Source organism: Argentina anserina, chromosome 2 (assembly GCF_933775445.1).
Source record: "Argentina anserina chromosome 2, drPotAnse1.1, whole genome shotgun sequence".
Classification (NCBI taxonomy): Eukaryota; Viridiplantae; Streptophyta; class Magnoliopsida; order Rosales; family Rosaceae; genus Argentina; species Argentina anserina.
Window position 1 is genome coordinate 18,619,314 of NC_065873.1, and position 26,276 is coordinate 18,645,589.

A 26,276-nucleotide genomic window follows, 5' to 3' on the forward strand; every position below is an offset into this window, starting at 1 on the left:
TACGAATGACTTGATCCCTTGTAAAGGGTACGTAGGCAGCTTAAACAAGATTTGGGTGCAGCCACAATTATTTTAGATTAGATATTAGTTCGGTTGATATAAATTGAATTTCAACGCGTAAATAAGTTAATTTGGGATGGGTCGTTTCAACTATAGTTCTTCCATGTTGCATGCGAGTCAGACTTATCTAAGAATGTCCAAATAATTTAGTTGTAAATTAAACGTGGTTTTCTTGTACTTGAACGGCATCATGCCATCATCACTTACCATAAATCTTTCTTTGGAATGAATACATGTGCCCTATATCGAAACTGAACTATACAGCAGCCTAGCAAAGGTAATTAGCTTCTTATTGTAAGGTGCAAAGCTGATCGATTTTGTAGAATTACAAGACCGCAAAAAAAAAAACGCTGATTATGCTATCTTATATACGTACGTAGTTTCTTACATTATTCTTCACCATTAACTTTTGAACTGGTGGAAAGTCTTCGATCTGGACATACTGTATTATAACTTCGCAATAAGATCAATATCAATCAGATTATTTCTCGTTATGGTCGTTTTCCTTGGACTTTAAGCCATGGTGTGCGTGTGTCGATCACCAATACACAGCCAACTTTTGTTTTATCAATTTGTGCTTACTTATTTGTATTATATTCTTACCCCCAGTTGATATAGAATACAAAGGAAATAAGACTGAACAAATTTTTGGCAGTTCTATATTCAATTATTCAAGACCGCGCCGGCTAACTTAGATCCCCGGCCATGAACTGCATTCATGCAAAACAAAACCGCGCGTACGTAGCTAGATAGTAGTAAACATCATGAGGTCAGTTCGAGAGAGACATATTATGACTTTCGTAATTCGTATCTAGTATACGTTGTGTGGAGTGTGTTATCAAGCTTGCGATGATATTCAAGAGTAAAGAATGGAAGATTGCCAAAAAAAAAGAGTTTCATGTATATCAAAGAGAGGGGAACAAATTAAACGTTCGATAATTAATTATTGAATATAGTTATCAATGTCGATTGATTTAGAAGCCCAGAAGAAAAATTCATAATAGATCCTAAAGATTCTAGCTCGAGGGCGGCATTATCACATAGGCATGACCTAAATATGGCGTAAGTATGTGTATGTACGTATACGAAAGCATATATTGTTCTAGTAAATTAGTAATACACCTCCACTAGCTAGCTACCATATATGTAATATCATAGTAGTTAAAGATTTTTATAAAAAATATTGATATATGCTTGGACTGACACCAGGCCACCAGCTTTTCTGATGGATCGTGATATTCCAAAGGTTAACCTTTGGAAAAACAGCAAAAAATGAGGTTTAAACGCTAAACTCTGAAACGTTTCTAGGCGCATAAGGTCATAAGCTTTATCCCCTGACGTCCAAACAGTAAGCTGTAGACTGCAACCCCTCCAGACAGACTAGTTCGTTTTACATTACAATATGCACGTTGTATGCTATGTTTATTTATTTTTTTCGTAAAAGAGAAAATTCATTGATACTCGTGGATCTTACATCCAATGACTAAATGTGACCTCGTCAAAAAACCTGTCCGATCCAACTAAGTAAAAAAGAGTACTAGTACCACACCCCTACATCAAATTAAGACTAACTTCAACTAGACATATCGTCTATTACAATCTCGTGGCGAGGGGCTACTTCCTTCCAAAATTTAATACCATCATGCTTGACTGCCTCCTTAGCCAAAAAGTAAGCTGCTCTATTATTTCATTTGAGAATTTTCATTCACTTGACTTCAAAGCTTAACTTCATTAAAGATTGGTCCCTCCATGCTAAGATAATGCTCCACATTATTTGAGGCATTAATCACATTACAATATGCACGCTGTATGCTATGCTTTTGGAAGTCCCTAAAACAAATATATTAAAAAGAAAAAGATTATTTTTGTAAGAATATTATCAAGTAAATTTGTAAATAATATATTCGGCCAAATGTTCACATTGTGACATTGTGTGATGCATGGATCTTGGTTGCTACTTAATTAGTTAACTCCAAAAAGCTGCCAATGGTAGTATTAAAAAATGATTAGCTTTCTCATGTATCCACTGTGGCACTGTTGTTAGGGTATATATGGTTAGAGTTCTGGAAGCACTATATTTAGCAACAAAAGAAAAGCAGGTGAGCAAGAAAGCGAGAGGAAGCTATAAGTTGAAAAGTTCTTGGTTAACGGCTTATAAAACACCACATGATCGAGGTGCTCGCATAAATTACAACTCCCCAGTCATCCCTACCTAGCTAGCAATTAAGTAGTTCTATTCATTTCATACACATCATCATGGCGAAGGTAGAAGAGAAAGGCTCTGCATATGGAAGCGATGATCAGACACAGGATGGGACTGTCGATCTCAAAGGCAGACCTGTTCTGAGATCAAACACTGGCAGATGGACAGCTTGTTCCTTCATCGTAGGTATGGACGTTGGCATCATCATCATTAGACCAATAAATATGATATGATACCACACTTAATTTCCTCTTTCAGTTTCTTAACCAATACAGTTGCGCAATATGTCGTGCTTATATTCCTTAGAGGGCTCCATATATGTGTTTAAGTTCTTGTTGTATACAGGATATGAAGTGTTTGAGAGGATGGCATATTACGGAATTGCGTCAAATTTGGTGGTGTATCTGACGACAAAACTGCACGAAGGCACAGTGGCATCTTCAAACAATGTCACAAACTGGGTTGGGACTGTGTGGATGGCACCCCTTCTGGGTGCTTATATTGCAGATGCTCATCTTGGCCGATACTGGACTTTTGTCATTGCTTCCGCCATTTATCTCGCGGTACTATAAACTTGTAATTTCATTTTAACATAGACCATGTTAATTATCAATATCATATAATTGCTTTTTTATTTCGATGGAATATCATATAATTGTTGTAGGAAACCACGTACTACTATTTCATTCTACTTCTTTAAAACCCGTATTGGTCAGAATCAAACAAGAGGATAATTCCATGCAAAATGTAGACAAGGATGAACCTAGGAGTATCAGAAATGAGGATCTAAAATGAACTTCCATAGCTTAAATCGAAGAACAAGAAAAGTTAGTAGTTGTGAATATGCTTGCATATCGTGCTTAGTTTTTCACGCTCAAATTAATTAGGAACTCCCTTCGTACGTAACTCTAGCTAGCTTTCTCTGCTAACCCCCTCATGATAATGACTTTCGATCGATGGTGGGTAAGGTACACGTATTTTTTGTCAACACCCCCAGATCCCCTCAGGTTTGTTGGCAAGCTCCCTTTCATTTTTCCAGATTGAAAAAAACCATCTAACCCATTAGTAATTAAGGTTAGCTCCATATATTTATTGACAACAACCCCCAAATCTTGACTCGTGAAACTGAAAATTGATCGAAAGACTTTCGATTGAAGAGAGACCAGGGATATTTAAAATCTCGAAACTTCCTAGCTAAGGCATCCACATGCTAAATGTTTGGTTAATAAATGAAATTCTGTCAAAATTAGTGAAAAGATGGAAGATTGCTAAACTTTCTGGATACCCTGCGAAGTTTCAAGTTTTCGCTAATATTCGTAGTATAGTTTGATCACGCACGCACACACTCAACCCAACTCTATACTTGCTTGCTAATTCATAGAAAATATATGATCGACATGCATGAATTATGCATTTCTGAAATCAAATAATTGCTCTGAAGTAATAATATGTTGCTCCTTAATTTGTACCATTTAGGGAATGTGTCTATTAACCCTAGCGGTTTCGCTACATGCCCTAAGACCACCATCATGTGGCGGTGGAGTTAAGCTTGAAGATTGTAACAAGAGAGCCTCACCGTTCCAAGTGGGTATATTCTACTTTGCCTTGTACATAATCGCAGTTGGAACTGGAGGCACCAAGCCTAACATATCAACCATGGGTGCTGATCAATTTGATGTGCATGAGCCTAAAGAGAGGTTCCAAAAGCTCTCCTTCTTCAACTGGTGGATGTTTAGCATTTTCTTTGGCACCCTCTTCTCAAACACCTTCTTGGTTTACATACAAGACAGAGTTGGCTATACCCTTGGCTATGGTCTTCCTACAGTCGGTCTTGCAATCTCTGTCACGGTGTTCTTGTTTGGCACTAAGTTTTACAGGCACAAATTGCCATCAGAGAGTCCTTTCAGCAGAATAGCTCATGTGCTTGTGGCTGCTATAAGGAAGTGGAGGGTAACTGTCCCAGATGATCCGAAAGAGCTTCATGAGCTGAGCTTAGATGAGTATACAAAACCTGGCAAATACAGAATTGACCGCTCCTCTTCATTAAGGTAAACCCTAAACCCTAGATGCAAATTTCACCTTTACATGGCCCCTATTTGGCTTAATTTCAGTGTATGTGACAGTCTGGTTTATATCAAAAAATGTCGATACATATAGTTATATTGATCGACCAAATGTCTTGTTGCCATCTGAAAACTAACACTGCATTGCTTGCAGATTCCTTGACAAAGCAGCTGTAAAGAGTGGACCAACTTCACCATGGATGCTATGCCCAGTGACCCAAGTCGAAGAAACCAAGCAAATGGTCAAAATGGTTCCAATTCTGGTTACAACATTCATACCAAGCACCATGTTAGCTCAAGTAGGAACTCTTTTTGTCAAACAAGGCACAACACTAGACAGATGGATGGGTCCAAACTTTCAAATTCCTCCGGCTTGTCTTGCAGCATTTGTAACAATCTTCATGCTGATAAGCCTTGTTCTCTACGACCGCTACTTTGTTCCAGCAGTCCGGAAATACACGAAAAACCCAAGAGGGATCACATTGCTGCAGAGACTAGGCATTGGTTTTGTTTTGCACACCATTACCATGATCACGGCTTGCTTAGCTGAAAGGAAGAGATTAAGTGTTATACAAGAAAACCACCTCTTTAGCAAGAAGGATACAGTTCCCCTCACAATTTTCATTCTCTTACCTCAATTTGCTTTGATGGGTATAGCTGATTCCTTTGAAACAGCCAAGATTGAATTCTTCTATGATCAAGCACCAGAAGGCATGAAAAGCTTGGGGACCTCATATTTCACTACTAGCTTGGGAATTGGGAGTTTCCTCAGTAGTTTTATTCTAAAAACGGTTGCAGAGTTCACCAAGAAACATGCCAAAAGGGGCTGGATTTTGGATAACCTAAACATCTCGCATTTCGACTACTATTACCTCTTTTTGGCTGGCTTGACCTTTCTCAACTTCCTCTGTTTCCTCGTGGTTGCGAAATACTACGTTTACAATGCAGATTTGGGGGGGTCCGAGGGAGAATTTGCCATAGAAACTTTGCCGAACAAAAGCACTGCAGCTCTAGATGGCACAGTAGACTCAAAAACTTCACTTGCAGGCTGATAACTGCTTTAGCTGAATGCTACTGTGAGCTTCAAAGCTACTGTGATACTAAGGAATTATAATGCAAAAGGTTCCATGCAGTTCATTGTGTTGCATGCTAGCATCAATCATTTATCAGTTTTGTTTTCCTTTTGGTCTGAACTTGAGACATTGGTAGTGAACTTTAGACATTCATAAATTATGCAAAAGAATCGATATCTATCTGACTTGAATTACACAACAGAGTAAGGATACAACATATGACATCACAGGTTGCATGGATCTAATGAAGCATATACACAACCATCTTCAACCTACCTTTCTAACAAAACATACAGATTGCCATCTTCGACATACCTGTAGCTGGATGGTTGTTTGGTAGTTCAACATACAAACAAGAATGACCCCATTGCATACTTCGTCAACAGACAATTGGCTGCAGCTCATATCTCGCAATAGACTCCAACAACCATGTGTGAAAGACATATTCAGCTCCAATTTTTGAAGCTATATCTTGTGCCTCATTAGACCTTTGCCAAAGTATGGTAACTTCTTCCCCCAACTTGCATCCTGGTGGGGGGTCAAGGTTGTAAACAACTAGTATCCTTGAAGCTCCCTTCTCATGATTACTTGCTTCCAGCAATTCTTCCTTACTGTTAAAAACAGTACCTCCTGCAGCTAGGACCAATTTCTTGTAGTCTTCCATCCGTTCCAGTACGAATTCACCAGCAAAATAGAAATTCAAACCATTGAAGAGCTTCAGATCCTGCAAAGGAAAATGGTCCAATTAGAGAGAACTGAATAAGTTAATGCCCCTAATTATTTGAGTTCACATTTGCAGAAGAACATGGTATCCATTAGAGGGACTTACATTGCTTAATGCCCTAAGCCTGCCACCTTTCGCGCCACTGCGGCACCCATAGTTATCAAGAGTAACTTCATAAGGTTCTTCATCCACATGTTGCTTGGCTTCCATGCATGCTTTTACCCCTGCACCCAATTCAGTGTAATTAGAAGCCAGGTTCACCCATTTTAAAAAGAAGATGCCAGGTTTACAAAATAAATAGAAAAACAACTTAAGATTGACGTGAGAAGACATGCATGACAAGAATTCTGTACTTTAAGAAGATTTACTTTTAAGTAAAAACTATGTTACAGGATGCAAACAATAGTTGTTCCACATAATCCCAAGGATTGAACATTAATGGGCAAACAATGTGGCTCCAAATAGTGGTACCAATTACCAAACGTACATGAGATTCTCTAACAAGTGAAGCAGAAAAGGGGAAAAAATACAGGCACCCTTAGAATCCACATACTAATCTAAAAAACATACACAGACAAAAATCAAGGGAAAGAAACCTTAACCAGAAGAATCATTTAAAGAAACAAAAAAACATATAAAGTCCCTGTACAAAACTAAGGAGCACAGAATTACCAATCAAAGTACCCGGTATCCAGCTCAAACAAAAGCACAAGTAATCTTATCGAAACAATAGTCCACAGGTAATTACTTACAGTCAATTTTCACAATCCATTTTCCTGCCAAAATGGCCATGAAAATTTTAAATGTCCGGACATATGCACCATCCCCATCAAGGGCAGCAATCACATGGGTAACATCAGGTGTCCAGCTCTTGGACAAAGTTGCACCATTTGTCTCAGCAAATGTGATTAGAAAAAACTGCACAATTATAAGTTTCTAGTAAAGCAATGATTTTTAAATTATATACAAACATGGCACTGAAAGGAATTAGTGTGGCAGATTGTACATTTAGGCCTGAAATCAAGGATCTTAAAATCCCTCATAAATTTACCCAAGCCTCACAACCAATTAAAGACGCATAATGTTACTATTCAAGTTTTTGGTCATGCATACATGTTTAGACACTGAGAAGCTTATTAGTATTTGTACCACAACAAGGTCCTCATAAGCCAATGAAAAGAAAAGTCAGTATCTTAGGATACAAGCTCAACCCAACTTCAAGAATATCAAGGTACTCCCCAAAATTTTTATTAGCATCATAAAACCAAGTCATAAAAAAAATAGAAATTCTCTTCTGAACTAACCTTCTCTTCAGAAGACAAACCAGAAGGACAAAAGACCCAGTTGTTCACTCCATTTGAAGCTGCTCTAACGTTGGAGAGCTGAAATTTTCTGTTTGAGCAGATCGGGAAAAGATCGAGAATTAGATTCACATTGACAGGGTACAATCAACTTTCTGCAATGTAACTGCAGAAGAAGCATTTTCCAAACATCTTCCTTTTGTTGACTTAATGTTGTTGTGAGTGAATAGATTAGCTTGACAAGCGACCAGTCAAAACTCAAAACTCAAAACCAATTAATATTTTGTAGTGCCAAAACAGAAAAATATCTGCTTCAATTAAACAATAAACACTGCTGAGTTAATGATGTCATACTTGTGCTTGTGATGATTCAACTTCTCGTTGGGAAATCTATGTGAACAATGTGTTGGACACAGCAGCAGAAAGTTTTCCTGTACCAAACCAAAAAACACAACAATTAATTAATGGGCTCAATTTCGGCAGAGACAAATGAAACTAGCAAGAGGACATAGTAAAGCAAAGAAATCATAAGACATACATTATCCCAACGGCACTTGGAAACTTCAATTGCACACGTAACATGATAGCTTCGTCGGCAGGATTTCACATAGCATCCCAAGGCTGCTCCCTTTACCCCACATTTAGCGCATTTTAGTTTTGCACCCCTTGTCACTTCTGCCTTCAAATTTTTAATGGTATCATCTTTAAAGTACACTTGTGGTGCCCTGCAGTACAAAATCCACAATATTTTATCCAGAATCATGCACTTTAATAGCAATCAGGTCAACGTTAACTGTCGATCACTTTCTTGAGTATTAAATTATTAACCCTGGACATTATTCCAAGCCAGATTTGAAAATACTAATTCATATTTTCTATCATATATGAAACCAAATCACAGGATACAGATTTTCCAAGGTCAAAAAGATGCAGAACCAAAGGGATCCACACATTTAAGAAGAAAAAACTGAAGCATATCTAATAGTCTGAAATTAAAAAATCAAGCCTGGATATCTTGAAATAAATAACCACATATCTTGTTTGATTAATATTGAATTGGAATATTACATCGTGACTATGTAAGTCAAAGTTAACAATATGGGTAAGATCATTACAGACTTACAGTTGTAAGATTTTAATTTATAACCGTTACTGAATAGGCATATTAGACTATTCAATAATAAAAACAGCATTAACTTTATCAAACTTTTAGATTGAACAAAAACCATTTTCACAACTATGTAGAGAAAAAAGTCAGAATTACTTCTTGAACATACCAATCAATGCATATCTTGTGAACATGCATGACATCAGAAACAATTGCACCATCTCCCTCCACCAATTTCCCCTTGGAATAGTGCAACATTTGCCCAGTGGCCTGAAGGATTTCACTCAGAATAGTGAGTTAAACTTTTTGACATGTATAAATAAAGGTACTGAGGTTAGGATATCTATGATAGAAACTAACCTCTGAGATTGTGGAAGACTGGCAAAATGCACAGATTGTGTTATTTGCATAAGACACAATCAAACGTGTTCCTAATTCAAGTTTCTGCTCAGAATTAGTTCCTGAGACTGACCCACAGTCCAATTTTTTTGGTCTCTTGAGTTCCCTCAAATGACCATCAGTATCAGATGCAGAACCATCAGGCCTCAATTGCTCTGTTCTATCATCAATTTTCCTGATTGACCCCCTGATCAAAGAACTGTCTGAAATCTGAAGAAAGAAAAAACCATTATAAAATATATACAGTATAACTTCAAGACAAGTACAAACAAAATACTGTTCAGTAAAACTAGTTCTCAAATGAAAAATAAAAGTAAAGTTCATCCATGTCTACAAACTCACAAATTTGAATTCCAACATGAATTTTTCAAGAATCTATCAAAATCAAATCCTCAACACTTTCAAAGAACATAGACAATAACAGTACTGCACTATATGATCCAAACAATTAATGTTGATATGCACTGACTTATGCAAAGGAGATTTAGAAACTAGACAATTCTTACTTGCTCAGAATGCTGGTCAAAGCTATTATCATTATCTGAACCCCTGAGATCACCAAATGAAGGAGGACTATCCAGCAAAGACTGCACTATTGGATTCACATCTCTTTCTGCAGTCGTGCACTCATTCAGTGCCACAGATCTCATTAGAGAACTTGGTGATGGTGAAATGTGATCTACCCCAACATTAGATTTTAGTCCTGTACGCAACTCGACTCCTTCAAGGTTACCATCTATTGGCATGCTACAGGTGTCTCCTTTGTCATCCTTCTCAATTCCATCTGTCACAGAATATTTCTGACTACATGGAACCCAAACTCGCTTATTACTCCTTGATGAAACAATGATCTGGGCACTTTCTGATTTACCCTCTTGGCAATTGTCAAACGATTGTTTAGTTGTTTTCCCTGCGAAACTGGCATTATGTGAAACCTGCCTTTGACCCGAAGCTGTTATACCATCTGCAAAAATATATATAACGAAAGCTTCAATTATTAGCCCCTGATAAAGTTTGTATATTACTAGGGATGGTAGGAAAGTTCAAGAGTGTTTACTTTGAGATGTCGTACCTGAAGATATGGGCTGGGATGAGTTGATACAGCAAGTCGCCTTCATGTTTTTGTATATTGCTACAATGCTTTCCATGAAAGGCGCTTGCCTCAGATCTATCATCACACAATATCATTGCATCAGAACGACATACAGAACTTATCTATAACCCCACACATAATAATTTTTCAAAGCTTTTTTCGGGTCTCATACATCATTTCTGATTCACGATCTAGACCTAGAGATTTGAGACCCAGAAACCCGACTACTTACGATATCCATTATTACACCTCAAATCAATCAACCATTAATTCATTTTTGATTCGTAATTGTTTTAGCTACTATACGTCAATCACAATTCACAAGCGCTAGACTAAACAGTGTGACAGCTACTCCATTTCCTTTACTCCCCTCATACTACGCACAGACAACAGTAAATTCAACCAGTTAAAATAGGCTTAATGTAAAATTACTACTTCCCACCACATAATCTTAATCATGGAAATTTACCAGCTAAACCTAGATTATGATGACAAAGCCAAATTAATCTAGGAAAATTACCATCTCTAATCCAAAGCATAAACACACATACCTTCACCAGGAACTTGGATGTTACAGAGAGGACACTCCGCTCCGAAATTGTTCCGATTGGGCACACAGCCGCTGCAAACAAATCGGGATCAAAATATCAGAACTCTGAGAATCAGAGTAATCGATTAGGTCAAAAAATGGAAGAGACGAACCTGCAGAAGATGTGATTGCACGGCAGCAGTGTCGGCCGATTGAAGAACCCTAGGCTGCAATTCAACAACGAAATCAAACATTTCAGGCTCAAAAATCAAAGATCTGTTCGTTTCTGATGAAATCAAAGACGGAGAGAGAGAGAGAGAGAGGAATACGAACCAGAGAGGGCAGGTGAGCTCGAGGCCGAGCTTCTGGAGGTGGAGCTTGAGGGCGTTCTTGTTCGTAGACGAAACGACGCCGTTGCGGTGATTGCCGGAATCTGAAGCGTGGTTGACGGAGTCGGCCATTGGGAAATGTGCAGAGAGAGAGAGAGAGAGAGAGGTGTGGACTGTGGAGTGTGTGAAGTGTTGCGAGTGTGGAGGAGTGTATAAGAAGCGGCGGGTTTCTATTGGTGGAGAGGCGAGGAGGGACACGTGGAGGGTGGAAAAAAGCGGGGTGCTGGAATTTTTGAGTGAACTGGCGCCCTTTTTCCTCCTATTGGTTTGAGAGAGCCTCTGGCTTTTCCCGCGGAAGTTGACTCTGTACCATTTTCGGTATTTGACGTTTTCGAAATTTTTTTAGCTCCACTAGTTATATGAGCGCGCGCACGGAGCTAGGTTTAAAGTACAACATTGATTTTTTTTTATGTTTGAGATTGAGTATTTTAATGGAAAAAACTTGCGTACAAACTAGTATGTACGCGTGCGTTCAAACTCTCGTTTATTTGCACACTTTGCGAATATGAATACATGATTTTAATCGTTCAAAAGTTTAGTTTATTACTAAAGATCATTTCTGTAAAATATCAACATAAACAAAAATCGTCTTCATAGTCGATTGCATCAAACAAATTGACGGTTTATCATGAGACTACTAACTTTCACCATAACCGTTCATTTGTTTAATGCAATCGACTATGAAGACAATTTTTGTTTATGTTGATCTTTTACATAAATGATCTTTAGTAATAAACTAAACCTTTGAACGGTTAAAATCATGTATTTATATTCGCAAAGTGTGCAAATAAACGAGAGTTTGGACGCACGCGTACATACTAGTTTGTACGCAAGTTTTTTCCTATTTTAATTGCAGATAACTCGAATTTAATGGTTATGTGAAATGAATCTTATAATTCGATAAGAATCGCATTTAATTATGATTTATGACGGATAAGGTTCTAAATTTCTAACGGGATGTGAGGCTTAAACCCTAGAATGAAACCGTTGACATTTTAGGGTAGATGACATTCATTGTGAAACTATCATGTATATTAGCATTTTTAAAGACTTGAGGACAGCCTTAAATGTCGATTTTCTAAAATGGAAAAATGTAAGGGAAATGAACTATATATTGATGGGAATTGGAGAATGGATTCAGCAATGGAAAACGAATGTGTTGACAGTTTGTCACCGTTTGAGAAACTTATTCACATGAAATAAGATTTCAGAATAAATATTGCAAATCACACAATAAACTCGTCACGCATTAAAAAATCACTATATATCTACTAGTCTATCATTGTTTTGAAGCATCTTCTAGTGGTGTTGAAAAGACCGACTCGAAACCAATATTGCCTACTGTTAGGTCTTTGGTTTTCTGAACCAGCAAAAACAAGCCGACCCACATACTCTTGTCTGAAGCCACCCTTGCTCAGCTTTATATCTAATCTATAGACAGGGGAACAACCAACAGAAACCTTCGTAGGAAGAGGAGCGGCACTGCTGCCTTCTTCTTCTTCATCCTTGCCATAAACCACCAACCATGTATAGATAAGTCTGCTTCGTCTGAGACTTTGACCCACCCCACCTAACCCATCTATTTCCTCTCCTCTTCGTCTGATTGTTCAGGCTTTGGCTGTGGAATTTGATACTGAAATTTGATACCTCTTGAGTTCACAAGGAGGGGAGAGTGTGTGTGCCACAAGTCACGCCAACAACTTGTTTGATGATATGTCTGAGAAAGAAAGAAAACGAAGATGAGACGCGGTTTTAGAGCTGCGAGACAGACTATTTCTAGTTGTGAGTAATTCTTGGCTGACGGCCCGCAACACTAAGTAACTTTGTCCTCCGGAATTTCTTTGAGTCGTAAAAGTGTTGCATCCGAGGATTTCCACTGACGTTGTCATGTCGGCGATGAGCAGAGGTACAGCCGCGTGTCCATGGGCTTTCTTGTGTCTAATAGAGGAGGCTCCTCGTCCTCAATATGTTCCCAAAGCAACAACTTTTGCCTCTGTTCTCTCCAACTCAATTGAGTTTTCGGTCTCTCTAAACCAATTGCCTACTCCGGTCAAACGCGGAGACATGACTTATGTCAAGATCAATGAAGCTCTCTACCATGAGCAACTAAAAAGCTTCACAACCAATTTGATTGGTAGGTTGTTATTGCGTAAGAGTTTTGTCCCAATGAAAACATATGTTCTCAAGGGTTTACTTGCCGATTTATGGAAGCCATCAGCGCCATGGCGTTTTGTCCCACTCGGGAAAGGCTACTTTGATATTCACTTCGGCACTGAGAATGATTTACGTAGAGTTTGGGGGGGTGGTACATGCACTCTGCCCTATGGTCTCTTCCGATTGTCACAATGGAAATCTGACTTTGTCCCTGGGAATGTCCTTCTACAAACACATGCCCAACTTTGGGTCAGGATGTATGGTTTGAGCCAAAATTACTAGCATCCACGACATCTCATGGATATTGCTCGTGGAGTGGGCGTGCCCTTGCAGTTGGACAAGACTACTAAGGAGCGTGAGTTCAGTTACTATGCTAGTAGATGTTGATCTTGCAAACGAACTGCCATCTTCGCTCATGGTCGAGCTTGAGACACATTGTTTTCCTATTGAGATTGTTTATGAGAATATGTGTACTCATTGTGGTATGGTTGGGCATATGACCGATCGTTGTAGATAATTACAAGGTGATCCAAAGACTCGTCATTCTGAGAAGCCAATTTCGAAACCGAAGGTCCGACAAGAATACAGAGTAAAAGAGAAGGTTTCAAATGATCAAAGTATAAAGACTCAACCATCAATTAGTCCAACTGAAATTAATGGTACGGTTCCATCACGTACATAAACATGTACAGTGATAGCACAAGTTGATCAAGTGATGAATTTTGAGTCGAGAGACACTGATGAAGGAAGAACTATTTAAGACAATAAGAGAGACATTGATGAAGGGAGAACTATTAAAGATGATAGAGATTTGGTTCCAAGGCCATGTACTCCTAATTCTAGTGAAAATCAGTTTATCATTCTAGCTCAGGAGGCTATTGTGGGGGCTGCTAATGAATTAATTGAGCAATTGGCAAACCAAGTGTTCTAGGGGCCAAATGCTCAAATCCTTGATGTAGAGAACTCAATGATAGTTACTAATGAAGCTTTAGATGATGTTGATGGCTCATTCCCCACCCTTCATTTGTCACTTATTTTCTTTTGTCTTGCGGAATAGCTTTTAAGTAGAGGTCTCACTAAGCTGGCTGAGGATGAACTTATTGATTTACTGTCAGCTCCTCTTAATATTACTCCACCTCGCATTTTCTATTTGCAGATGATGCATTATGGTTTTTATGCGGGGTACCAAGAGATATTTGAAGAATCTAATGAAGTTTATGGAGGAATATGGCTTGAATTCAGGGAAAATAGTCAATAAATCTAAATTGCTTGTGTTCCTTGGGAAATATGCTCACCGTAGACGATTTGTTATCCGGAAAATTTTAGGTGTCAAGCAGGGGTCTCTTCCATTCGCATACCTTGGGGTTCCGATTTTCCAGGGACGTCCCAAGAGAGTGTATTTTCAAGCCATTGCAGATAGAGTGAGATGCAAGTTGTCCTCTTGGAAATGTTCTATGTTGTCGCAAGCGGGTAGGTTACAACTTTTCAGTTAGTGATTCAAAACATTTTGGTTTATAGTTTTCAGATTTATGAGTGGTCGGCTGGTTTACTTCATGACCTTCAATCTTGGATCATGAATTTTTTTTGGACTGGAGACCCCTTGAAAATAGACATGCCTCTTGTTGCTTGGTGTCACTGTTGTAAACCTAAAGAGGAAGGAGGCTTGGGGTTACATGATCTATTTGAGGTTAATCGTGTTCTCTTAATAAATAGATGTTGGAAGATGCTCTCCTCTTTCTCTCCAGCCTCTATTTTGCTTAGAGCTCGTTTTTTGAAAGATGATTTCCAACCTATAAAGTCTTACAAAAGATCTTCAGTCTGGTTGGGTCTTAAAAAAAGTTGGCAAATGTTTTTAAATTCTTTGCATTGGAGTGTTAGTGATGGTAAGAGAATATCTTTTTGGCAATATAATTGGTTGGGTGAGCCTCTTGCTACTAGTGTTGGAGTAAGTGGATCTATTCCACTGCATGCTAAGGTGAATGATGTTATTGTTATTCTCATTGAGTTCTCCCAGCATATTTTATTTCTTCATTCTCTCAAGCAGCAGAAAAAATTGAGAGCATTGCTCTGCCTGATGCAGACACATCTGACTCTCTTTTATGGCCGCACTCCTTCTCAAGAATTCTGACAACAAAAGAAGCTTTTGTTTTCTTCTCAAATCATGGTGAGCATAAAGATGGGGTAAAGTGATATGGAGTAAAGCAATTCAACCCCGCAAAACTCTTGTTATTTGGAAGGCTCTTCATGGGCGCGTTTACTAACTGATGAGGTTTTACAACGGCGAGGTTTTTCACTTCCATCTCGTTGCTCCTTTTGTAGAAGTCATGCGGAATCGGGTATACATCTTCTTTTGCATTGTTCTGAAATTGTGGCTTTATGAAAATGAGTTTGCCTTCTATTTTCTCATTCATTCTTGCCTTGGGTACCCTTGATGAAGTATTTATTGGTGTTGGTGTTTCAGCGTTCCCAAAACCTAAACGTCAACTTTGGTTTATAGTCTCATGTAATCTAATTTGGTTTATTTGGATCACTAAGAATCTGGTGCGTTTCGAATGTAAGATTTTTAATGTGTTAGAAACCCAACGTCATCTTTTGGAATTGTCTAGAGAGTCTGTTATGCATTCTTTTCATCCTTACAAGAAGCATCACGATCTGTCTATTTTCTCTATTCTTAGTATCTTACAACTGTCTGCCAATACTACTAGCTTCATCCCGTCCTTTAATTAAGGGTTTCTTGGCTGAGAGTTTGCTATTTGTTAGGAATTTGTTATATATATGGTTTTGCATGCATATGTGTGTGGGTGTACACATGCCAGATTGAGGTTTTGTTTATCCTCTTTGTTAGAGTTTATCAGACATAGGAGATCAGGTTATTTTATTCTCCTCCTTTGTTAGTTTGATTTTAATAAATTAAGGACAGTTTGCCATATTAAAAAAAAAGCATCTTCTAGTGAGTCAATCACACAATATGAGTTACATATATCTACTAGCTGGTTTAACTACTTATCAATCACAGTTATCACACCAAATATTGTTCGGAAGTATATTCTAGCACGACCTCCCCCAATAGGTCCACCGCCTTGATGATTTCTCTAGAGCCAAAGCAAAATGTACCTGCAAATACACAATTGCTCACACACAGTCACATACAAGCAGATAAGCTACAACATCAATAATCCACATTATCAAGATATACAAAGTGCCTACGGCCTTATACTACCTGAATCAGAGAAAAATGAATGATGTACCTTCAGGAAGTTCAAGGCTTCAAGCCGCTCCCATTTCACCTTCACCCTTGATTCGTATTTTCACATCCTCTCCTACACTTTAATGAACAAACCAAGAGAGAAATTGGGCTCGTCAGATGGAAGCTATATCATAATGACGAATTGATGACAGTTTTGTGACAATCATACGTACCATTTCATCACACCAAGGAGCCAAATTCATTTTCTTTTGGTTTAGAGCTTCCATAAACTCGTCCCATGTCCTTGCAACAAACATGTTTTGCTGAAGTTGGATAATCTCCTTTGTTCATAGGAATTTGCACAACTGCACATGACTTGATGCAACACTTACTTTCATATTCTCTCATATCTTCATCGCCCAGTGCGTTATAATATAACAACCAGAGATATCAGTGTAGCCAATCATGTTGGCACGAAGAAGAACCTGCAGTGCACAATGTAAAGGGGCAATTTCTTCAATCATGTTTGTGAAAGAATACTAGGATCAAAACCCAGAAATATGAAAGTTACAGATACCAGACCAAACCACTCCTCCGTTTGTCCTTCTTACCGGAAAGACCAAGGTCAGCCATGTTTTAGAACCTGACTGAAAGTATCCATTAGCAGAGTTACGCTCTATACACATTAGGCTCATACAATGCTACAGAACACCAGAACGCCTAACCATTAAGCTAGAACGGGCAAACCAGAAGTCTGAGACTCACCAAATTGGATCTGGCGCTGTGTTTTCCGAGGTGGCCGGCCTCCTCTTAGCTTCAGGCTACTTGGCAGTTGGCCCTTTCCCTCATATTGGACGAAAGAAAGAGGACGACGACGCACAGTACAGTAATCAAATTATGGACAATAAGTATAAAATAAGTTGAATGAACAAGCATCATGACAAAAGAAGTGGATAGTAAGCAACTTGCTAGCACTTCTCAAAGCATGCCTAAGGGACAAGAAAAATAGGAGGAGCTACAAACCTGCGTAAAAGTGAGAGGATGATCTCCTGTTATATTCTCCTCCCTAGTATCCCTGAATTCTTTGTTATTTGAAATACAAACAAAAGCAGCCTCTATAAGATCCCCTAATAGCTCTATCAACCATTCAACTTCAAAAACACTGTCCTCGGAAAGTTTCTCAAGTTTCCTCAGCCTAAAAACAGTATCTGATCATACATCAAAATCAAGACCATATAAGTAGCATATACACTCATATACTCACATCAAAAGGTCCAATATCAGCAGCATATAGTCCAAGACCCCTTTTTACAACTTTTCTTAACTAAGAGGATATAACTGACTGATGCTGTAAATTCTGAGGAGAAAAGTGAGGTGACAGGTTGTCAAAGGCATGACATGTTGAAGATTTGGACTTTGTCCCATCAATATTGACCCAACGCATCAGATACATCCAACATTTTCAGCAGCTATCTACAATTTAAAACTTTAATGTAACTGAACAGTTGCAGATGCAAATTTATAACGCAGCTTGTTGCCCAACATTAAGAAATAAAAAGTACCAAACATCATGACCTTTTAGACATAATTTCAAGAAAAAAAAGACTGTTACTTTTACTTTCTTTTTGTTAATTGTTAACTTGGAATAGATTGATGTTCATTTATTTATCTGGCATAGATAAAAAAATAATTATGTAACAAGATACCTGGAAGGTAAGGGAGGGCATTCCTCCATCAAATATGCAAAACTCTCCCTGGCTATCAATGTGGATTTCTGGAAGTTTGTATCTAGTTTTCCAAAACATTACTTTATCGATGAATTGCTCACATAATAGAGATCTGAGCCCAAGATAGGCTGCTTGAATGAACAATATACAACTGTCAACTTCCTTCTGTTGATAACCATTGGGGTGCAGTTTTCTTAATTCAGAATTACTGTCACTAGCACCCTTGAAAATACTCCTGACCATGTTGGAGAAAAGTTGCTCAAGTGCTGATAGATTGGCTAGAATGGAAACTTGTTGTTGCACCGACTCTGCCAAATTGATTTTTGAACTAATGTTTTCTGTAATAGTTGTTTCACAGTTGATGGCTCTTTCAAGGATTTCTATATACTTTTTGAAGAGCATCATAAGTCCACTAAGAATTTATTCTTCAATTTCAAGGACAAGTAGTGGGCTGACATCTACAGTGATAGCCCTGAAGCACACAATAAAAAAATAGTAAGAATAGCATCATATCATTACCATACATCACCATTACCATTAGCCTTGAATCATAACATGAACTACTATTGTGGATGCATCATTTTATGTTCTCTTTATGTCTTGTACATACCTGCAGTATTGTTACAAATTTCCAGCCGCTGTTAGTGAGCACACAATATTCTGGCTGATGACCAACAACCATGGAAGAGCAACGTTCATTCATAATTCCGGATACAAGATATCTACCCACAACCCATGTATCAGTTGAATGACTTTTGTAAAATGGTCTAGATGTATATCAAGAACATCTTCCATGCAAGGGCGAATATGCTTGATCATGTATGGCCTCAACACTAGTCTTTGAGCTTCCAGCAAAGAACAAAATGAAGTCGCAAACTGCACAGCTTCTACTGCTGTGGATAATCCGCCACTTACTTCTGAGATGGACTTAACATATTTATCAAAACAAGCAGCAAAAGCTTTAGTTTCTTCACTAGTCCACTTAAGAACTTCTGGTGCATAAGGAGAATTTTTCCCATATAACATCGCAAAACTTCTTGCTGCTTGAGAAATCATAGAAAAGACAAACTTTGAAAGTTCCCTGATGTAAACCTATCCAACAACGATTTTGAAGCCTTGAAATTTTGTATCCCAGAAGCAATGCGTGAATGGTAATATTTGAGCAATAAACTAGTTGCAAGATGATTATCACCTAGTCTGCAAATGCCCACCAGTGATTTCTGAAGTTCAGCTGCAGAGATTCTTGGATTTTCAGCCACCATTGTCAACCATTGTGTAACCAAGCCTTTCCTCTCTGAAATTGCAGAGTCGAATAGTCTCAACTCTTCCTCCAGATAATCCTCTTCAAACTGCATCCTTTGAATATTCTCATCCTCCAATTCCAAGATAGCCAGCGCTTCATCTATCCTATTCTCAGACAAGAGAGTGTCCAACCTTCCCAAAACATCATTTGCGTGAGCCTCTAACTCACTGATCAGACGCTCTTCCTCTTCAGATTCTTCAATTAACGAGTCCATACTCTCCTCCGTCGAAACCTTCGAATATATGCCATCTACAAGATCACTCACAAGCTTCTTTTGGCTCAAAACATGGTTCTTCAGTTGCATCAGCTCACTCTCCAGACGCCCTACTTCTTCAAAGACTCTACATTTATTACAACACACTCCACTTGATTTTCCAATCAACTCATAACCTCTACCGCTCTACTCACTATCGACACCAAATTATACATATGATTAAACATCACATACTAATTAGAAAGCCGAGGATTTGTAGAGCAACGAGAACAAGGAAAGTATCTATATAAGCTGAAGAGTGAAGAGTTTACCTAATTAATTAGCAAAGATGTGAGTGTGAAAACCAACATTGGATGCAGCCTTCAGCTCCCCGAGTTCTAAACATAGATGCTTGATTCCCTAATATCAAATCATACCACATGTGATCAAACTTGTAATTCGAATAATTTACATAAAATTAACTCAAACTCGATTCAAGATAATAGACTAACCTTTGCGGTCATGGATTGAAGGTCGGAGTCATCGTCGGGGTCAATGGAGACGACGGAGGGCGTGGAGTTCTCCATTTCCGGGAGGTCTCGGAAGCGAAATCGAGTAGAAGTGGAAGACGAATCCATGGGGAATAGCTGCTATCCATTAGCACCGGAGAGTGGGATGGAGTATTTTAATTGATAGCTTATGCTACGAACTTGGCACTACTGTCTTCCTCTTTCGATTACAGTCTTCTCTTAATCTTGATTTTCATAGTATAGGTTGTCGTTGAGACTTTTCTTTTTAAGCGTTTTTTATGTTTATCGTCAAAAAACATACTTGCATAGTGTCACGGGCCGACTTTTGTAGAGTAAAAGGCGGACCGTGCGGCACTTGCTAATCGATGAACGAGTAACAAGTAAGCCAAGTGAGTACCTATACTAGTTCCGTAGGCCAACCGTCGCCGCCTAGGAACCCCTCCCTATAATAGCATATTTTGCAAAACTAGACTTGGCAGGGGGAAACATGGAACCTTCCCACCATGAGCCAACTTAAAAAAGGAAATTACAGAAAATATAAATTACAATACTGCCACTAGCACGCAAGCAACCGGCCATAGGCATGACTCATGACCTTGGACAAGGTTGCTTGCGGCCTTACAAGTGCGGCCCCTAACATCCTCCCCCACTAAAGCTGTCGGCGCTCTCGACGACTGCCTTGGACTTGAAGTCTTCAATCTTCTGCTTGAACTTCTTCAGTGCCTCCACATTCTCCCAGCTTACTTCTTCATCTCCAAACCCCTTCCACTTCACCAAGTACTGCTGGCGTGGTCGCTCTTGAACTGCTTGGTTTCGCCCCTGACTCTTGAACGTGCTAACAACTCTTTCAGCTAAAATCTCCTCGACCTCCTTTGGCTTGCTTGATCTGATCTCCACAGGCTCTCTAGCAGGCTTGTTGCGGGCTTGGTCTTCCTTGTCGGGATGGTGCGGCTTGAGGTTGCTAACATGGAACACTGGGTGAACTTTCATCCACGGTGGTATGGCGATCTTGTATGAACACTTCCCTACTTTTGAGATAACAGGAAGTGGGCCTTCATATTTCTTGAACAATCGCTTATCTTTGGAACGGAGGAATCTGAGCTGTTCAGGGAGAAGCTTGACAAGCACCATGTCCCCTTCCTGGAAGGCTCTAGGTTGCCGGCCTTGATCTGCCCATTTCTTCATCCTCCCTGCTGCCTTCTCTAAGTAAGCTTGAGCAATCTCAGCGTTGGCCTTCCACTCTTTGGTGAAGTTGAAAGCACGGGGATTGTTGCCCCTGTACACCTCCTGCACGGTGTGCGGTAGGAGTGGTTGTTGGCCGTTAACTATCTCGAAGGCACTCTTGTTGGTGGCTGAACTCTTCTTCGAGTTGAAACAAAATTGTGCTACGTCTAGCAACTCCACCCAGTTCTTCTGGTTTGCTTGGACAAAGTGCCTCAGGTACTCTTCCAGCATTGAGTTGAATCGTTCAGTTTGTCCATCTGTTTGGGGGTGATAACTGGAAGAGATGTTGAGTTCTGACCCCAGCAGCTTGAACAGCTCTGTCCAGAATGACCCTGTAAATCTGGTATCTCTGTCACTGACAACATTTTGCGGTACTCCCCAATACTTCACCACATGTTTGAAGAAGAGGGCCGCAGTGTCTTCGGCCGAGCAATGCTTTGGGGTTGGCACAAAAGTTGCATACTTTGAGAACCTGTCAACCACTACAAGGATGCCGGATAACTCTCCAACCTTGGGTAAGTTGGTGATGAAATCTAAAGAGACACTTTCCCATGGTCGGCTAGGTACTGATAGTGGTTCTAGCAACCCTGGAGTCTTTTGCCGCTCCACTTTGTCTTGTTGGCAGGTCAAGCAAGTCTTGGTGTACTCCATCACATCATCCCGCATTTGAGGCCAATAGTAACCCTGCTTGAGGAGGGCATGGGTTCTTTGCCATCCTGGGTGACCCGCCCACAAGGTGTCATGACACTCCCTCATGAGCATCCTTCGCAGCCCATCGGCCCGGGGAACATACACTCTTCCCCCCTTTGTCATCAACAAGTCATTTTCTAACCAGAATCTGCGACTTTTCCCTTCCTTCACTAGCTTGACAAGGGCTTGAGCTACTGGATCCTTCTCTAGATTCTCCTTGATCCTTGCCTTAATATTTGTAGCTACTACACTGCCAGACATAGTAGCCAAGACACGAAGGGCCGCCAGGTCGGCTTTACGACTTAAGGCATCTGCAACTTGATTGGTGCGACCTGCCTTGTACTCAAACTCAAAGTCGAACTCCGCAAGGAACTCTTGCCATCGAGCTTGTTTTGGAGTTAACTTTGGGTGTGTCAGGAAGTATCTCACTGCAGAGTTGTCAGTCTTGACTAGGAACTTCGACCCCAACAAGTAGTGTCGCCAAGTCCTTAAGCAGTGAATCACGGCTAACATCTCTTTCTCATGGGCAGAATATCTTCTTTCTGGGGGCGAGAGCTTGTGGCTCTCATAGGCTACCGGGTGTCCTTGTTGCAGTAAGACACCTCCTAGAGCGAAATCGGATGCATCGGTTTGCACTTCAAATGGCTTGCTCAAGTCTGGTAAGGCAAGGACAGGGTCCTCCATAACTGCCTGCTTCAACTTTAAGAAGGCTTCCTCACAGCCTTCATTCCAACTCCACACCACTCCTTTCTTCAAAAGGTCTGTTAAGGGAGTCGTCTTCTCCGAATAATTTTCAATGAACCGCCTGTAGTAATTGGCTAGTCCAAGAAAGGAGCGCAGTTCTTTCACGTTCTTGGGGCTCTGCCACTCCTCAATAGCTCTTACTTTTCCCATGTCCATCCTGATTCTTCCCCTTTCTATGACATGTCCCAAGAATTTGATGGAACTTTGTGCGAACGCACACTTTTCTCGCTTGACATACAATTTGTTCTCCCGCAATCGTTGAAACACCAGCTTCAAATGTTCCACGTGCTCTTCTAATGTGGGACTATATATCACAATATCATCCAGATACACCACCACAAATTTGTCTAATAAGTCGCTAAGGACTTGGTTCATCAATGTGCAGAAAGTAGCAGGGGCGTTAGTCAACCCGAACGGCATCACTAGGAATTCAAAGGCACCATATCGAGTGACACATGCAGTCTTGTACTCATCTCCCTCTGCGATGCGGACTTGATGATACCCCGAGCGAAGGTCCAGCTTTGTGAAATATTGGGCACCACTGAGTTGGTCGAACAAGTCTTGTATCAATGGAATAGGATACTTGTTCCTCACGGTGACCTTGTTGAGAGCTCGGTAGTCCACACACAACCTCAAAGTCCCATCTTGCTTTTTCTGAAATAGCACCGGCGCACCAAATGGAGACTTGGAGGGCTGGATAAACCCTGCCTCCAGTAGCTCCCCAAGTTGTTTCCTCAACTCTACTAGTTCTGGAGGGGCCATTCGATAGGGTGCCCTCGCAGGAGGTTTGGCCCCAGGGAGCAACTCGATCTCATGATCAACATTCCTCCTTGGTGGTAATTCCTTGGGAAGTTCTGATGGCATCATGTCTTTGTAAGTTTCCAACACTCCCATAATCTCCCTTGGAATCGTCTCCTCCTCAACTTTGTCTTTTACCAGGGGGACAATGACATATGTCGGCTCTTGGCGCTTCACACCCTTCTTGAATTGAATGGCCGACAAGAGGCGAGGTCCACTCGGTGGCCTAAGCTTTGCCGGCACTACACAAGGCCTTTCCCCCATAACCAACAAGTTTTGAGCATTGGGTATGGGAATGGCTTTGTTCTCCAACATGAATTCCATCCCCAAGATTACATCAAAGTCGTCTATCTGCACGACAACCAAATCCGTCTTTCCTTCCCAATTGTTCAACTTCAGTTGCACGCCTTTAGATACCCCAATTGTGGGTGAGGGTGAGGAATTAACTGCTTTCAGGTGACCCGTATCTTTTTCGATTTTTAACCCCAACCTTCGTGCCTCTGCTTCTGACACAAAGTTGTGGGTGGCACCCGTATCGACCATCACGCTCTTGGCTCCCTTCCCATTCAAGCTACCTTCAACAAACATTAAGCCTTTTAGCAATGGCTTCTTTGGCATGGGGGTCTGTTTCTCTACCGCATTAAGGAATTTTAATGCCCCCATGTGGCTAGGTTCTTCCACTTCCTCTTGGTGTTCCTCATTTTCTTTGGCCGAGATTTGGGCTTGTAATGCTGACAAAGCGGTCTTGTGAGGGCACTCATTCACCCTATGAGGTCCCTTGCATAGAAAGCACGATATGGGTCTTGGGGTGAAGCCTGTATAACTGAACGGGCGTGGAGTAAACACCCCAGTGGAGGCTGCTGGCTTGGAGGAGGCAGTGTCCCTGACACCAATAACCCTTCTATCCCCCCCTCCAAAATTCGAGGACCTTGACTCTCCTCCCCCACTTCTACTCGGACCCGGTCTGGCATTTCTATTGATATTCACATTCGAAAAGGAAGAGGTTTTCCTCGCAGAGTTCTCTTCGAATGTGTAATCAGTCAGCCTTTCTGCCGCTGCTTGGGCCGAGGCTAAATCTTGGACCCTTTGTCTTTGGAGCTCAGTTCTAGCCCATGGCTTCAATCCTTCAAGGAAGTAGAATAGCCGATCTTTCTCTGACATATCGGGGAGGTCGAGCATGATCATAGAGAATTTGCTCACAAAATCTCTAATGTTGTTGGTGTGTTTCAACTCCCTCAATTGCCTTCTTGCAATATAATCGACATTCTCAGGAAAGAATTGGGTTTTGAGTTCCTTCTTGAGATCCTCCCATGTCTCAATGCAGCAAACATTCCTTTGAATATCATTGTATTTAGTCCTCCACCATAACTTGGCATCTCCTGACAAGTACATAGTCGCCATGTTTACCTTCGCTTCTTCCGAATCAGGCTTTACTGCTCGAAAGTATTGTTCCATATCAAATAGAAAGTTCTCAAGCTCCTTGGCATCCCGTGCCCCTCCGTAAGCTTGAGGTTCCGGTATTTTGACCTTCCTGTAGTCCGTCACAGGTTGGTTTGACATCGCTCGAACAACAAGATTGAGCTTGGTGTTCATCTCCAACAGCTCGGTTTTGAACGCATCAATGGTGGCTCGGACATCCTCAGCGAGGGTGTCCATAGTCACATGTAATGTGTCAAGGGCATCACTCATGGCCCCCAACTGCTCTAACGAGGCACCTCCTCTATCTTCATCATCATGTCCTCCCCCCTCGGGAGCTCTTGTTTTCTCTAGGGCCGAAACTCGGTCCTTCAGCTTTTCAAGTTCCTTCTTAGGCCCTGCTCCTCCCCTGGGAGCTTCTGCCTTCTCTAGGGCCACCACTCGGTCCCTTAACTCCTCAAGGTCTTCCACTCGTGTCGCCAACTTCTCTAGATCGACACGATCCAACAAGGAGGTAATATCAATCAATCTATCAGGGACTCCCGCAAGTTCACCGAGTTGTTGATCATAGAAATCGAACCGTTGCGCGTTCGTCATGTTTCCCACCATCGTATGAGTCTTAAGCACAGCCGGCAAGCCGGCTCTGATACCAGCTGTCACGGGCCGACTTTTGTAGAGTAAAAGGCGGACCGTGCGGCACTTGCTAATCGATGAACGAGTAACAAGTAAGCCAAGTGAGTACCTATACTAGTTCCGTAGGCCAACCGTCGCCGCCTAGGAACCCCTCCCTATAATAGCATATTTTGCAAAACTAGACTTGGCAGGGGGAAACATGGAACCTTCCCACCATGAGCCAACTTAAAAAAGGAAATTACAGAAAATATAAATTACAATACTGCCACTAGCACGCAAGCAACCGGCCATAGGCATGACTCATGACCTTGGACAAGGTTGCTTGCGGCCTTACAAGTGCGGTCCCTAATATCAAATCATACCACATGTGATCAAACTTGTAATTCGAATAATTTACATAAAATTAACTCAAACTCGATTCAAGATAATAGACTAACCTTTGCGGTCATGGATTGAAGGTCGGAGTCATCGTCGGGGTCAATGGAGACGACGGAGGGCGTGGAGTTCTCCATTTCCGGGAGGTCTCGGAAGCGAAATCGAGTAGAAGTGGAAGACGAATCCATGGGGAATAGCTGCTATCCATTAGCACCGGAGAGTGGGATGGAGTATTTTAATTGATAGCTTATGCTACGAACTTGGCACTACTGTCTTCCTCTTTCGATTACAGTCTTCTCTTAATCTTGATTTTCATAGTATAGGTTGTCGTTGAGACTTTTCTTTTTAAGCGTTTTTTAT

The 26,276-nt window shown here is 40.6% G+C and overlaps 2 protein-coding genes and 1 pseudogene across 2 annotated transcripts; 1 reads left to right on the plus strand and 2 right to left on the minus strand.

Annotated features, from left to right (window-relative positions):
- The first annotated feature begins 2,208 nt into the window (after positions 1–2,208).
- LOC126783311 (protein NRT1/ PTR FAMILY 5.2-like) lies at positions 2,209–5,539 on the plus strand. Its single transcript, XM_050508761.1, has 4 exons — positions 2,209–2,449; positions 2,609–2,826; positions 3,740–4,311; positions 4,481–5,539. Exons 1-4 carry the CDS (start codon positions 2,317–2,319, stop codon positions 5,376–5,378), a joined length of 1,821 nt encoding a protein of 606 aa, XP_050364718.1. The 5' UTR covers positions 2,209–2,316; the 3' UTR covers positions 5,379–5,539.
- Positions 5,540–5,644: 105 nt separating this feature from the next.
- On the minus strand, positions 5,645–11,041 carry LOC126783167 (BRCA1-associated RING domain protein 1). Its single transcript, XM_050508580.1, has 13 exons — positions 10,887–11,041; positions 10,727–10,780; positions 10,576–10,646; positions 10,004–10,099; positions 9,438–9,895; positions 8,893–9,141; positions 8,702–8,802; positions 7,963–8,149; positions 7,779–7,855; positions 7,428–7,515; positions 6,876–7,041; positions 6,229–6,347; positions 5,645–6,123 (listed from the first exon to the last, which is right to left on the minus strand). Exons 1-13 carry the CDS (start codon positions 11,012–11,014, stop codon positions 5,779–5,781), a joined length of 2,139 nt encoding a protein of 712 aa, XP_050364537.1. The 5' UTR covers positions 11,015–11,041; the 3' UTR covers positions 5,645–5,778.
- A 4,959-nt stretch (positions 11,042–16,000) lies between these two features.
- On the minus strand, positions 16,001–26,231 carry LOC126782507 (exocyst complex component EXO84B-like; annotated as a pseudogene).
- Positions 26,232–26,276: the final 45 nt, after the last annotated feature.

Coding starts and splice junctions, on each gene's coding strand:
- LOC126783167 (XM_050508580.1), bottom strand. CDS start 11,014: ATGGCCGACTCCGTCAACCACGCTTCAGATTCCGGCAATCACCGCAAC. Junction 9,142..9,437: donor TTGACCAGCATTCTGAGCAA/GTAAGAATTGTC, acceptor TTCTTTCTTCAG/ATTTCAGACAGTTCTTTGAT. Junction 6,348..6,875: donor ATGGATTGTGAAAATTGACT/GTAAGTAATTAC, acceptor AATTGGGTGCAG/GGGTAAAAGCATGCATGGAA.
- LOC126783311 (XM_050508761.1), top strand. CDS start 2,317: ATGGCGAAGGTAGAAGAGAAAGGCTCTGCATATGGAAGCGATGATCAG. Junction 2,450..2,608: donor AGCTTGTTCCTTCATCGTAG/GTATGGACGTTG, acceptor TGTTGTATACAG/GATATGAAGTGTTTGAGAGG. Junction 2,827..3,739: donor CTTCCGCCATTTATCTCGCG/GTACTATAAACT, acceptor TGTACCATTTAG/GGAATGTGTCTATTAACCCT.